The 16,680-nt window shown below is 36.2% G+C and overlaps 1 protein-coding gene across 1 annotated transcript; it reads right to left on the minus strand.

Moving 5' to 3' along the window:
- Positions 1-1,067: 1,067 nt before the first annotated feature.
- LOC136834101 (uncharacterized) lies at positions 1,068-10,310 on the minus strand. The gene is made up of 3 exons (XM_067096358.1): positions 10,292-10,310; positions 6,988-7,227; positions 1,068-1,306 (listed from the first exon to the last, which is right to left on the minus strand). Exons 1-3 carry the CDS (start codon positions 10,308-10,310, stop codon positions 1,068-1,070), a joined length of 498 nt encoding a protein of 165 aa, XP_066952459.1.
- Between the last annotated feature and the right edge of the window lie 6,370 nt (positions 10,311-16,680).

A 16,680-nucleotide genomic window follows, 5' to 3' on the forward strand; every position in this document is an offset into this window, starting at 1 on the left:
TGTTCAAGATCCGGGAATAATTTTACACCAGATGACATTTGGCTAGGCAACCAAACAATGACTGAAATCAAAAGATAATGTCTTACTCCTTGTCGACTTACTGGTCATATTCTATTTACAGTAAATTCTTTTGTTAGGAAACCACTATCAATCTTGCGTTATGGTTGATTGGTTGATGAGTTATGGGTTTTTTCTGAATTGCGAAATTGGATGAACGAAACAATTGTTGAAATAATTTAAAATTATCCACATTCTCTAGGAGCACAATAAAGCACTTTTTGTGCAGCCGCGAGTCACAGAGTAAAACGGATTCACGATTTATTTTCAAAATAAAAACATGGGGACAATTAATATTCGCCTACTGGTATACAAACATACTCTTCTTACACCGCTAACAATCAGGTAGCTCGAACAAGCACAGCTGTTGAAGTTGAAAGCAAACATGACTGAAGCCTCACCTTGACAGATCATACTCTTGACAGAAATCTATAAAAATCACATCCTGATACAGGTCTTAACCCAAGTTATCAGCAAAGACTCATAAATAACCAAGTTATTCCAAAAGTGTGCATACTTTTTAGTCAATGTCTCCTCTTAGCTGGGGCATTTTCATCCTTTTTAGAATGGATCAAAATCGTCCCCAAAAATCTGGCAGCTCAGATCTTGGCCCAACAACATCATCTATAGCCTGGTTTCTGAGAGTCCGTGACACAATCTAGATTTCAATCTGACTGCAGATTCCGATGAGGACCACTCCCGATATGTGAGAGATTGGTCTTTGACCTTTGACCTTGCGTAAGCTTTTGTACACTTTTTTACCAGAGTACAGCAATAAAGAGTGCCAAACCATGTATATACGTGTATGTATGTCTATATGTAAATATGTATGTGTATATATAATTTATGTGTGTGAGTGTGTGTGAAACATTCATGCCTTTATGAACGTATGTACAGAGAGAGAGAGAGAGAGAGAGAGAGAGAGAGAGAGAGAGAGAGAGAGAGAGAGCATCCACCACAGGTAATGAGTATATTACCAGCCTTCATAATTGGCCATCACATTTCCTTCCCTAATGACCCCCGCCTGATGATGAATTTGCAGGACCCACTTTTTTGGAGGTCACGACGCTGCTCCCCTGATTGACAGGCGCTAGTTCTTCATCACAGTAACTTGATGATGAGAGGAAAGAAGAAGACCAGACCAAAAAGACCAATAAAAAAAGAAGAGAGGAGGAGGAGGGAGGAGGAGAGGAGGAAGGAGGAGGAAGAGGAGGAGGAGGAGGAGGAGGAGGCAAGGAAGCTGCTGATGCTGTAACGGATGGGAAATAAAGCATTTTTGGAATGAGGGAGATTCAGGATGGAAGCCCAAAGATGACGGTGCTATCACACGGGAGAATTTTCCGAAATCTTTTAGCGTCTCGCTTTCTGAGTTTGCGCAAATAAGTCTTTGAGGACCTGAAGAGGACTGGACAGTTTCAGTTTTATACACGCACACACACACATACACACAAACACACACACAGGCATATATATATACAGTGTGTATGTATGCATGCATGTATGTATATAAACAGAAGAAATAGGATGCTAAATCTGCCTGTTTATATATATATATGTATATATATATATATATATATATATATGTATATATATATATATATATATATAATAATATAATATATATATAATAAATATATATATACATATATATAATATAAATAAATATATATATATATATATATATATATATATATATATATAGATTGACTGGTTCTCTGGCTAAATGAATAACGTCACAGTTTTCCACTCCCTACCAGTAAAACTTTATAATAAAAATGCTCATCTACAAAATGTAATTTGGAGATAGCACCTGAAGTGCATCAAATCGAAGATCATAAATAATTAAGCAAAAAGACAACTCTCATAGTATATGTATATATATATATAAGTGTGTGTGTGTGTGTGTGTGTGTGCTTGTGTTTGTGTAAATGATATATTAGTTTCCTAAGTTCAATCGACAAACGCATTCATAAATATATATGTATATATATATATATATATATATATATATATATATATATATATATATATTATATATATATATATATATATATATATATATATATATAAAGAGAAAATCGACGTTCTAGAGGTACTACTTGATTTAATAAAAAAAAGCAAAGGAATATCATAAAATTTTGAAACTCTGAACTTCCGATGGCATTTTAAGTGACGTCAAGCATTAGGATGTACATAGATTGTAACCACAAGATACTTCATTCTTAAATTTTAAAAGACATGCATACACAGGTACAGACTAATTGCCCACAGTTTATCCACGAGTTTCGACTGTCTGGATCACTAACTGAAGAGAGAGAGAGAGAGAGAGAGAGAGAGAGAGAGGAGAGAGAGAGTAACGATGAGAGAGAGAGAGAGAGAGAGAGAGAGGATGTTATATCCACCAACAAAAATTAAAAGTGTCAGTATTAAACCTTCATTCAACAGAAGTTTCACTGCCATTAAGAAGAGAGAGAGAGAGAGAGAGATTGGAAGAGGGAATTCAGATACCTTTGTGGGTGGTTGGTAGTTCCAGAAATATGGCTGTAGGGTCTCAGGCGATAGTTGTTAGAACTAAGGTGTGTGTGTGTGTGTGTGTGTGTGTGTGTGTGAGAGAGAGAGAGAGAGAGAGAGAGAGTGGGTGGGCACGAGGACTGTAGTACAAAAAACTTCCATTGATTGACTGACCTAATTGGTCTCTTGGATCAGCTTATATAATTTTTTTCTTCCTAAATTCTTTCCACGTTGTTCTATACTCAAGATGATAAATATAAACTAATCGATCAGGAAAAAACTTAATAACATATTTCAGTTCTGTATTAATTACATTAACTTGAAAACTATTTATGCACACCTTCCGCAAAATTCAAATTTGCTGGGCGAATTAATTTTCGTAAAACAATTTGACATACTTATATGGAAAAATATTGTCATCTAATGTATGTCTTTACAGTGTATTAATAAATAATCAATAAAAAAATTTACATACTTATAAACATGCATACATATACACACACACACATACACAAACACATACATATATATAATCAATACACAAAAATTTATGTATATGTATATTATATATACACACAAACAAATATGTGTATATATACATATATATACATATAAACAATACATATATATATACCTGTATATACAGATATATATGTGTGTGCGCGTGTGCATTTGGCTGCATAATTGCATATCAGTGCACTTCAACAACTCAATATTTCCTATACATACCGTCACAATTCAACTTAGAAAGAGAGAGAGAGAGAGAGAGAGAGAGAGAGAGAATCATCATAACTCCATTAGCAGGCATGGACAGACCTGCTTTCAATTATCCCAGAGCGTTAATAGCTAGCCCTAGTTACTCTCAACTCTCGAGTCGAACCATCAGGTGTCAAATCATTGCCATTTCTTAGAGACCTTCAGGATTAACTGAGTTAAAATTCTGGGGTTTTTGAATGAAGAATGAAAACTGCAGAAACATGAGTGAGAACAGGTGGGATTGGAATTGGAATATAGAATTTACGCCAAAGGCCAAGCGCTGGAAACTATGAAGTTATCCAGCGTTGAAAGGGGAAATTGGGAGTTAAAAGGGTTTAAAGGTGTTGTAGGAGGGCAACCTCGCAGTTGCACTAAGAAACAATTGTTAGGAAAGGATGGAAAGTAAGAAAGGAAGAAACAGAATGTGAACAGAGGTACAGTAAAATGAAAGAAACGGGTTGGGGGTACAGTAAAATGAATTAAATGGGTGCAACTAAGGGCCGAAGGGACGCTGAAAGAACCTCAAGTAATGCCTAGAGTGCACTGTGTGAGGTGCACTGGCGGCACGACCGCCCTACGGAGGTGGGAATAGTTGGACAGCTAGGTTAACTGACACTGAGGAAAATTTATGAAATGTGAAGTACAGAGAGCAATACCGCTGAGAGCAGAATATATGTCATCAAGAACATTTACTGATATCAATGATGCGTCATGCAAAGCAAACAATAGGCAGTAGATCCTACTTATTTCTTGGATAAAGTAATCAGTCCGATTTGCTATCGTCAACAATACATATTCGCTCTTATTTTTACGAGAGCGTTTAAAAGGGCGTGGATAAAATTATTCAATCATTCTGGTATGAGCTCGCCAATCGTTTGTTTCCTCTGAAATTAGAGGCTTGCCTGTTCACTAGCACGCCGTTTATATAACTTTTCCGTCCCTTACAATAAGTTTCATATCATCAGTGAAACGAGATTTCCATTTTGGCACGTTACACTGAACTGTAAAAACTTTCTGGCACCTATAACTTTTGAAAATTTTGACTGCAATTTTGCTTTTTTTCGTGAAGGACTGAAATTTTCTGTTACATCCTCGCTCATAACGAAAAATCGATCAAAACAAAATTATTATTATTATCATTATTATTCAGAAGATGACGTCTAATCATTTGGAAAAAGCCCATTAGGGCCAATGACTTGAAATTCAAGTTTCCAAAGAATATGGTGTTCATTGGGAAGAAGTAACAGAAATATAGAAAGAATAGGTCACTTATTAAAAAAGAAAAATAAATTAACAAATTAATAAATAAAGGAACTGACCCTGTATATATATGGCATCAACCAAAAGTCTTAGAAAGCGATCTCAGTTATGACTAACCTCCTGGTTACAAAAAAACAGTGCTTCTGGTGTAACACTGTGGATAGTTCTGATGGTTTTGTGTATCTCCTTTGTTCGTGAAATGCACTGCTCTCCATCTTATGCTCTTCCTATTTAGCTATTTAACATATTTAACTCAGGCTTGCTCCAAATTTTGGCTACACTTAAGTTTGGATTGGAACTGGAATATAAAATTTACACCAAACACCAAATGACCTATGAGGTCATTGAGGCTTGAAAAAAAAAGTTGAAACGATTGTTAGGAGAAGGTGGAAAGTAAGGTGGAAGAAAGACAAGAGGAACGGAGTTACAGTAAAAGGAATGAAAGGGGTTGCAGCTAGATGATGGGGATGCTGCAAAAAACTCAAGTAACTGGAATTGGAACTGGAATATAAAATTTAGGCAAAAAGGCGAAGCGCTGGGACCTATGAGGTCATTTAGCGCTGGAAGGGAAACTGAGAGTAAAGGAGGTTTGAAAGGTGCAACAGGAGGAAAACCTCGCAGTCGCACTATGAAAAACTTGTTAGGAGAGGGAGGAAAGTAAGATGGAAGAAAGATCACATGAATGGAGTTACAGTAAAAGGAATGACAGGGGTTACAACCAGGGGCCGAAGGAACGCTGCAAATAACCTTACGCGCAAAGAATCTAAACTAATGCCTACAGTGAACTGCATGAGGTGCACTGACGGCACTACCCCCCTACGGATCCAATTAAATTATAAATTCTTTGGGATATCTGCTTGAGAATAAATCTAATTAGTAATTAAGATTAAATTTTTATTTTCTCGTTTTGAGCTCGCGACGAGAAGCAAAATCACCTTCGCATACAAGATCGATAACAGCTTTCTGGAAATGAAATTAATAAATAACCCTAGTACGTAAATATTCAGTACTGAGAGAGAGAGAGAGAGAGAGAGAGAGAATCACTTCATAAATGAGTAAATGAATTAAGTTATAAATTCTCTTTAACTTAGGAAAGAGAGAAATCTGATTACGGAAATTACTCTAGTTAGTGAGATGGAACAAAGAAATATAGTCAAAGCTAATGAAGATAAAGGAGAAAGACGAGGATAGATAAATACACTGAATAAATAAACAAAAACCTGAATAAAAACGGTGAGAACAATTGTAAGAACCAATAAAAATGTCGATAAAATCCACACGTCCCTAAAACAGAAAGAAGTGATACAAATATCGAAAGAAAACTTAAAACAGACGTCAGCTAAGATACAAAATATTTCGAAAATAAATATATATGAAAATCCTCATTTAACTTGAGAAAATCAAAACAACGGAGTAATAAGCTGAGAAGCACAAGTAAAATAATTAAAAGAAAATAGGCTTACATATAAAGTCAACACGTCACTCCATCAGGCAAGGTAAATTATGGCAAAAATTAATAATCACTTTAAAATATAATAAAATTAAGAGAACTTCAACGAAAATAACAAATAGGTATAAAGCAATCTCCGGTCGATAACCAAGTTAAGCCAAATGAACAAAACTGTCTTCGTAAGACAAAGTAACTGAATTCTGATAATCTTCCAAAAATAATATAAGCCTGAAGTTACTACAGAAAAATTTTAAAACAGGAAATCAATACGGTAAAATTTATCTGAAGCCTTAAAAAGAAAAACACGAGAACTTCGTAACACTATTCAAACTTATCTATAGTTTTGATAAGCACAAACTGTAAAGAAAAACGAACTTCAGAACTTCGTAAAAATTATTGAAAAAAACATTACAATGAAAATCCATCATGAAATGCATTTGAAATTAGATAAAAAAAAATTAATCCCCATGAAAAATACTGATACACTGCAAAAAAAAACTCACCACAGAGATAAAAAGAAAATATTACCACAACCATAAAGAGCACGAAAATTATATAGTAGATTTGAGCTCAAATAAAAAAAAAATACGAGTTAAAAATAAGAGCAGTAAAAATGGCATGCACCGAACGAAAAGAGTACATAAAAATTCAATAAGAAAAAAAGCTGGGAAGATAAGAGAGAGAGAGAGAGAGAGAGAGAGAGAGAGAGAGAACACAATAGCGTCACGGCAGGAGCTACGGAGCAAAACGTTAAGGATGAGAAACGCCTCCCGGAGGGATGCAAATGAGTAGGTAGTTGGCACCTCCAATTACATGCATTACGGCGTAATCTCGGAATGCCCCTCGTGAAATAAACTCGCGGGGTAACTCCTGTGTTCCCTTTTATGTAAAACACTAATGGCGGCTGCATCCCATAAGCTGATATGCTTTATGGCGGTCGGAGCATCTCCGACCGTCCATAAAATAAAGCTGCAGATCACACACCAGATGCATTGCAACGGGAGGAGGAGGAGGAGGAGGAGGAGGAGGAGGAGGAGAGGAAGAGATGGTGGTGGTGGTGGTACTAGAAGGGGTGGGAGGAGGAATAATAGGTGATGGTACTAGAGGAAGGGGAGGACATGGCTTTGGTACTAGAGGAGGAGGAGGAGGAGGGAGAACGGTGAAGAGGAAGACAAGGGGGAGGATCGAATCCTCTATAAAATAGATTCGGAATCTTTATTAAGGCACGGGATGGCACCGGACAGCTAAAACACAGGATGATGAAGATGAGGGGAAAAAAATAAAAAAAAGAACAAGAGAAGAACGAGACGTTCAAGGGCGCGCGCTTGTACAGGGGAATCATGCAAGGTGGCAATTAAAACCCGAAATACTGATGAAGATTTCAGCTCTGGCGTGTACTTTTAATTAACATATATTACGAAGATCTCAATCACTTAATTGAGCAGTCAGATTCTCCTGTGCTTTCCACTTATCGGCCTCTATCGCCGGATGGTGGAAAAAAGAGAGGTAAAATTAAAAGATAATTAAAAACCTTCATTGATAATGGGGCTCACCTATGTCTAACTCATTATATTAAGCAATCTCCTGCTCATACCAGTCCCATCTAACGTTCCAAGACGGCACTTCTAAACAATTAATGGAGATTTGCAGAAAATGCCCCTCAGGCCACAGTTAGGCAGGTTAGGTCATGACCTTTACGAATGAAGGCTTATCATCTTCAATAAAGCTGGTGTTACTTTGCAAGACGTCTCTTCTGGTCTTGGAGTGAGCAATAATTAACCCTTCAGTAAAAGAACAGGCTATAGAAATTAGGACAAAGGACAAGCCCTGGGACCTATGAGGTCATTCATCGCTGAAAATGAAATTGACAGTAAAAGGTTTGAAAGGTGTAACAGGGAGAAAACCCCGCAGTTGCACTATGAATCAATTGTTAGGAGAGGGTGGAAAGTAAGATGAAAGAAAGAGAATATGAATGGAGACACAGTAAAAGGAATGAAAGGGGTTGCAGCTAGGGGCCGTAGGGACACTGCAAAGAACCCTAAGTAATGCCTACAGTGCACCGCATGAGGCGCACTGACGGCACTACCTTCCCTACAGGACCTTCAATAAAAGGGATCAAGTGAACCCAGTACGTCACATAACTCTGGAACATAAAAGTTTACAGTTACTGGATCTGGATTTCGTTCCGGTTCAAAACAACAATGAAGTTATTTCAATTTCGAGGGGCTAATATACATTCTCCTTAAAACACTTCTGCCAGTAAAAGCATTAATGGGAATAAGCAACATCCCAAATCTAATAATGTTGGCTCTTGATCCAAAGACCTCAGACATTTCTAAGTCATCCGTTGATCCTTTTATTCAATACTTGGGCATGCTACTTCAAAAACATGGACTCCATGCAAATAATATTTCATTGACCTATTTATGTTCCCACATGTGCACAAACTTGCATAATTGTATATATACGTGTAAATATATACATACATGTGTAGATATACACAGATAAATAGATAGAGAGATAGATATATATACATATACTTATATCTATATATATCTATTTATCTGTATATATATTTACACATGTATATATATATATATATATAATTATGCAAGTTTGTGCACATGTATGAACATAAATAGGTGTCAATGAAATATTAATCTCATTGTGTCCATGTTTTAAAGTAACATGCTCAAGTATTGAATAAAAGTATACACACACACTTACACACACACAAACATATATATATATATATATATATATATATATATATTGAATAAAAGGATGTGTATATATATATATATATATATATATATACATATATATATTGAATAAAAGGATGTGTTTATATATATATATATATATATATATACATAATAAAATGGTTTATTGATGCAAACTGGATAAGCTTCCTCCCGGGATCACGCAATCTCCAAACTGGCTCGATTTTTTTCTCTGGTAATTAAGTTCACTCTAAAGCTAATCACCCACATATCTTCATATAACTACTGCTGAAATTTTAACAAATACATTACCTAGAGAGAGAGAGAGAGTAGGAAAGTAACATGTCCAGTTAACCCAAGGGATATTGATGAGACTAAGCCAAAAAAAACATAAAAAAAGTAAAAAATGTGCCGAAGTGTCTTCGGCGCAATCGAGTTTTCTGTACAGCGTATAATCAAGGCCACCGAAAATAGATCTATCTTTCGGTGGTCTCGGTATAATGCGACCCATGAAACTTTAACCACGGCCTGGTGGTGGTCTATCCTGTATCGTTGCCAGAAGCACGATTATGGCAAACTTTAACCTTAAATAAAAAAAAAAAAAAAAAGCTATTGAGGCTAGAGGGCTACAATTTCGTATGTTTGATGATTGGAGGGTGGATGATCAACATACCAATTTGCGGCCCTCTAGCTTCATGAGTTCTTAAGATCTGAGGGCGGACAGAAAAAAGCGCGGACGGACAGACAAAGCTGGCACAATAGTTTTCTTTTACAGAAAACTAAAAAAGTGCAAAAGGCGATACATACTGCACTCATGCCTCTGACTGCGCAAGTTCATAAGAATGGATCTATATAATCTTCATGTATACGAGATACCGTCATAACCATGATAAATACACGGTAACCATTATTTATATTGAACTTCATAATCCACAGCAAAGCAAATCCTTTCAGACAAAAATAATAATGCCAATCCTACTATAACAACTAAAATGAGTGCCAGCTCTATTAATGGAATAAAAATAAGTCCGAACATAAGCGGAATCTTTCTATCTTTTTTACATTTTTCTTGCTGCTTTCTGGCCTGGGCTAGAAAAGATTTTACTTATTCATTTGTCAGGACTATTCCTTCATAATGTTATAAGGAATCACCTCTAAAACAGTATACCCCGGTAAGAAAGAGTTCAGAAAATAACGTACACTGTATCCCCATACACAACCCGAAAATAGGCACAAAACAATATCATGCATGGTCACGAGTTTTAAAGATTTTCCTACCAACTCTACAATATTATTACTTGGCAGACCTCTGCTCACGCCCCAAAACTCTTCGGTTATAACCAATTTTCATATTATAGCTCCCACTATTCTCTAAGTTCTGAGAACTTATATTTACACTGAGTTACTTATACCAATGTTTTAGATCATTTTTCCCATGGTATCTTCGGTAGCATCCTCGCCTCAACAGTTATGGGACGCTGAGTTCAATTCAAGAAGAGACATGCGGATGGGCACCCTCCGTTTAGAAACTCACTCTTACTCTGCTGAACCATTCCGCGAATTAGTTACCTGGTAACTACCCGGCAGTGGTAGGTCGCAACCAGGTAACATTTTAAAATTATTTGGTAGGAATAGTCATGCTAAAATCATTAGCAGCTAACCCACACAGGGAAAAATGCATAATTTTTTCAACATTAAGCCATTTTCTATATATAAAGGGTGGCTCCAAAGAAAATCCAACGCATCGGTCAATGTCACTTTACACACACACACACACAAACACACACATATATATATATATATATATATATATATATACATATATATATATATATATATATATATATATATTTATATATATACATATATATACACACACACACACACACACACACATATATATATATATATATATATATATCATGCATATCGTTTTCTTCAACTTTTCCATACAATTTCAGTTTTTATATCAGTTTACAGGAACCCTGACCCAGTGCTTACTTTTCTTTCGCTTGTGGGAAGGAGACCAATGCAAATAAATGATTTTTTATTATTAAAAAAATAAAAAAAAGGTTTAGTTGTTTCCTTACGTGATGAAGAACCTGAGGAAGGATTCCTCTCCTTTGTCACCCGTCACCGTACTCTTATCCCATCCTTCAGTACCTACTTCTCTATTCCCACCTTTTCCTCAGAACATGTTTTTTTAACCATTATAAATAACTGGTTCAGGAACACTACAATAACTGACATATTGCTATTCTTCTGTTATCATTCCATCTATTTATTCATATATTTATTCATATAATCCCACCTTTTCCTACAAACATTTTTCTAATTATTATAAATAATTGGCCCGGAAACGCTACAATAACTGATCTATTACTGTTCTTCTGTTATTATTCCATCTACGTATTTATATTTATATTTACATATTTTTTCACCTACTTCCATAAGATTAGTTTTAACTAACCTTTTGCTGTCGCTCAAAACCCATCGAACTCCCTGTAGCTAAAACCTTTTAACGACTGCACGAACACAAATTACTGCAAATACAGCGTATGCAAATGTACATCATTACATAATTCTAAGACACAAAAACGCTCTGACGCATCTTCACACCGCGCGTAATGACCGACAAAAGAAATAAATTACAAATAATGAAAGAAAAAGACTCACTCCCATTTTTCATAGAAAAAAAAAAAAAAAACAGAAAAATTTAGGAGGTGAGGAGGAGAGCAAATTTATTCCAGCGTCAGCAAATTCGGCGTTCCGCCACACTCCTTTTCGCCCAGGGAAGCAAGTCCTTTTGTTGACTTTGCCTCAGACAGAACCTATAACAAACACCCAACTAATTCCGTCTAGATAAAATAACAAATAATTATCTCTGTACAATATTTTTTTTTTCGACGGAGCACAATTACTTGTTGAAGGATGAGTTTGGCTCCTAAATAGTTGCTTATTGTGCTTCCCAAACTTGGACGTATTTTGCTTCCACTTGCAAACAATTTGCATGAATAATGACATGCTAATCGAGGTCAAAACCGCCAACCTGTAATTATAAGTAATTTTAGCAAAGACCGTACATACTAACGGGAATTGAGTTCCTAGGTACAAATCGATACATCTACAAGAAAGAAAAAAGACAAGCCTACCCAATACGTATAAGGCATACATATACCATCACTCACATACACACAAAGATACAGATACTGCGCTTGGGTGTACATTTATATCGCGTATGTGTGTGTGTGTGTGCATAACACTTCATTTCTTTAATGAGAAACATCTGAATGTTATAGCACATAATAAACCGAAAGAGTGATTGTATCTGTTATGGTACAGTGGGCAAGCATGGAGTTCCTGAAGAGTATGAAAATTGTGTGTCTTGCGGATATTCATAAGTGTACTTGTTAAAGGTAGAATGATAAAAATCAAAGTTTCGTAACTTATTAAAGTAGAGAAGAGATGAAAAAAAAAGCTGACGGAGGCTAAGTTAAGTATACCTTAGTTTAACCAGACCCCTGAGCTGATTGACAGCTCTCCTAGGGCTGGCCCGAAGGATTAGACTTATTTTACGTGGCTAAGAACCAATTGGTTACCTAGCAACGGGACCTACAGCTTATTGTGGAGTCCGAACCATATTATGACGAGAAATGAATTTCTATAACCAGAAATAAATTCCTCTAATTCTTCACTGGCCGGTCGGAGACTCGAACTCGGGCCTAGCAGAGTGCTAGCCGAGAACTCTACCGACTCGTCCAACGAGGAACTTCTGCTCACGGAGGTACAGGTGAGAGAGTAAGTAGCTGAAGGACATACCCATGTAATGATAATGTAACAAAAGAGTAACTATGATAACTGAGTTTTTATTGTAAACAGAACACTATATAGTGGTTTTTTGGCGTTATGGTTTAACAAGCCAGAGTTATATATACATATGTATATTTTTAATTACAAGAACAGGAGCTTTCGGGCGTTTTTCAACATGCCTCTTCACTAATAAAATCCCAGATTTTTATTACAAATATTCATATGTACAGTATATACAACTGTGGAATTCTAATATTTCAACTATAGTTTGGTAAGGGCCACGTGAGAGCAACATATAAAGAGAAAATCACTGTAATATGACATGAAGTTGAAAGATTACAATATAAGTCAAATTCAAGGATGAAACATAATGGCACCATAGTTTACTATGAACACTGATGCTCTGAGAAGCGGGTAATTACAACTAACTAGAACAGCAGGCATTAAAATGTGTTCAAAAATCAAAGAGAAATTTTTGCAACCACTCAGAATGAGAGATAATAGGAAGAACGTAGTTGAACGAAAATCCATTTTTTCTTGGTATAAAACAATGTTGTTAGTATTAGTCTGCGCATCAATCTACGCAAGTATGTGAACTGAAACCGAAAAATCCCTTAAGGAAATCAAAATAAATAAGATTTGGAGATATTTCTCTAATAAACATTACTGCACACTGATTAAACGTTTGTCGATACACACCAAAAGTTAATCACTTGGAAAGGAAAACCCATTACATGCTTACACCAAGCTTCATCAAAATCCGTTCAAAATCTTCTTAATAATCCCGATAAAAGACAGACCTACAAACAGAACCGAAACCACTGGGGAAGACGGACGCATAGAAAACGCAGGACTCAAGAGGGACGCAAAGAAAACGGCAACTCGGTTCACCGCGCAACGTTGATTCCCAAGTCTTTAATAACGATAAGCGGTCAATAAGGACAAGCAGTCCTTGCAGATGTTAATTATGTCGTAAATTTACTTCCGCAAGATGAAGCACGGAGATTTGTCGATAACTGCGCGTCAGAGATCCGTATCTGCGTTTTAATTGTGACAATATATCATGTCTGATGCATGGAATGGTGTTACTAGCCGATATGCGTACTGTACGCATTGACAGCCTTTTATTGATCTTACAACAGGATAGAGAGAGAGAGAGAGAGAGAGAGAGAGAGAGCATTTATCAAGGAACAAAATGTCAACACACCTCAATGATACGAACTTGGTTCTTGGTTTGTATTGCACACTCTCTCTCTCTCTCTTATCCTGTTGTAAGATCAATAAAAGGCTGTCAATGCGTAATATATATATATATATATATATATATATATATATATATATATATATATATATATATATATATATATCAATGAGTAGAGCGGACAGAAAGACTTGCTAAAAGGGTCAATTTATTCACGAGTTTCGCAATGTCTTCATTACATTTTCGATGGCTTCTTCTTCGTTTAACGTGCTTTTTCCAATTTTTCATATGGGGTAAGCACGGTGCCTTCTTTACTTTGATTTAGCGTTTGGGGGTAGGCTGTAGCCTCGATCGGCTGCCCTGCCTGACATCGCTTAGTCCCCGGTAGCATAAGTGTATATGTATCGTGCCAAATCCCCAGCCTCCCTTTCCCTAGCAGCGAGGAGACGTGAGCGGTTTAGGCCGACAGTTCGAGACGTGTAAGGCGTCTGTTACGTTTTTAGAAGATGTTGGAGTGGCTTTGTTTGTGTGTGTATTAGTCTGTAACACCCATTTGCTTTCAGCAAACCTATCCGTTGATTACATACATAATCCCGGGGTGTCTACACGGATAGCAAAGTGTCTGCCCTCTGACCGGCCGGCTGCAGATTTGAACCCACGACACAGACTTCTTATGAAGTCCGAGTCTGCTGCTCTACCGACCGAGCCATCGAGGCTCCCATTACATTTTCGATGGCTGTATAAAATAAATAACATAAATTACAAAAAGGCTATAAATTTAAATAAAAAAATTAAAGCTGCACAATGATTACAAATTTTAAAAAATTAGATGGAACAATTAAAAAGGGCAACTTAAAAACAAAACAAAATCTCTCTAAAAAAAAATACAATACAAAAGATAAGCATTGTGCAACCTTAATTTTTTTATTTAAATTTATAGCCTTTTTCTAATTTATGTTATTTATTTTGTACAGCCCTCGAAAATGTAATGAAGACATTGCGAAACGTCGGGAATAAATTGACCCTTTTTAGCAAGTCTTTGTGTCCGCCTCCTCATTGATGTATATCTGGCTGTGCCACCGCTGTTTGATATATATATATATATATATATATATATATATATATATATATATATATATGTGTGTGTGTGTGTGTGTGTGTGTGTGTGTATACACACATATATGTGTGTATGTATGTACATTTATGCACGTCTGTGTATGTTTTCTCGGTTCTACAATAAACCTTTCAAAACATAGTAGCAATTTTGCTTCAGATACCGTTCTTAGGAAAGTTAAGATAGCCATTCATACATCCACCCGCTCATAAACACACACACACACACACACACACAATTACACACAAGGATACATTCCAAGGAATACGGAAAATATGAAAGCAACGAAATATCGTCTTAGTATTTCAAAGTTGCCTCTACAAGCCACTTTCCCAACATTTAAAGAGGCAGCCAGTCTCAAAATGAATAGCAAGTTGCTCTAATCATACTGAATCCTAACAAGAGTCAACCACTAATTTCTCGCGATATTAACATGCAAGGTAGTAGTTGTATATCATCCTTCTAACACGATGACTTTGGAAAAACTTGGCTGCTGCAATTTTTTTTCCTCTTGGCTTCAGTATAATATACTTACAAAGATTATTTAAAAAAAAACATGCATCATGTGTATATTACTTTCATTACCGACATTACGTTACTTAATCTGCACTCTTTACCCATTATTCCCACATCATCATTCTATATTATAATCTTCAGTCTGGTTTCAATCTGCATGCAGTTACCCTCTGGGGATGATTTCTCCGGCGAACACGCTAATTCCCCACGATTCAATTACTGATCAATAGCTATCATGCACTCAGAGGCTCTCCAAATATGATCATTTAATGAGGGATAAAAATTTAACTCACTCGGAAGTTTGTGTACTCTGAGTAGAACTAATTTCATGCAAATTCACGGCGGCGGCAGCGCGATTGCCATCAGCAAATTAATAATAATTTGCATTAAATTGTTAAAAGATTAGAGCACAGCAAAGGGAGTGTGTGCTCCACGGTTCTTGTGATGGGCAGGCAATCATCTCTTATTAAAACAAACAATTCAGTATTTTTCGAAAGGAACCTTCTAGAGTTTTCGTATATCTTTTATTCTGTAAATACAAATATGTATACATACCCACCTATATATATATATATATATATATATATATATATATATATATATATATATATATATATATATAATATGTGTATATATATATATATATATTATATATATAAATTCTTTTGTAACATAAATGCAAATACAATCAACACAAGCGATACGAACGTGCCAAGGCATACGTCTGTGAATACAAATGTACTCGCAGCCTCTTCTCATGTACAAAAGAGGAGTATAGACACATTACACATGCATATGCACTTACATGTAAGTTAAACTAATAACCCTCATAATCCTTCATACACGCACTGGGAACAGAAGAAGAAGAAGAAGAAGAAGTCGATTTGAGTCGAAAGTCGAACCGAGAAACAGTTGTAAGTCAAAACATCACCTTGGGGGATCCACCCTACGTCGGCCCACCGCGTCGACATAATGTTGAAGAAAACGGGTATCGAGATTAAATACCTATATTTCATGGAGATATTACAAGGACATTCCGTAAGGAAGTCCGAGGGAGTCCATCATCTTCAATCAATGTCCCTTGATGTCTTTATTACTTAAGCATAGTGTTTGACAGGAATTTCCTTTTATTTTAATTTTTTCTCCAGACGAAGGGTTCTTCATGCATGTCCCACGAAAGCCGCGCGTGCATACATATGTACATCCCTCACTAATGCGTGTGCCAGGGATCGGTCTAAATGACCGTCCCCAGGTCCACGGTTGCAAGATCAGCTCTTCGATA

The sequence above is a fragment of the Macrobrachium rosenbergii genome, chromosome 53 (assembly GCF_040412425.1).
Source record: "Macrobrachium rosenbergii isolate ZJJX-2024 chromosome 53, ASM4041242v1, whole genome shotgun sequence".
NCBI lineage: Eukaryota > Metazoa > Arthropoda > Malacostraca > Decapoda > Palaemonidae > Macrobrachium > Macrobrachium rosenbergii.

Excerpts from the sequence above, each read along its gene's own strand:
- LOC136834101 (XM_067096358.1), bottom strand. Across the intron at positions 1,307-6,987 it reads GCAGCTTTATTTTATGGACG|CATCAGCAGCTTCCTTGCCT; the intron begins GTCGGAGATGCT and ends CATCCGTTACAG.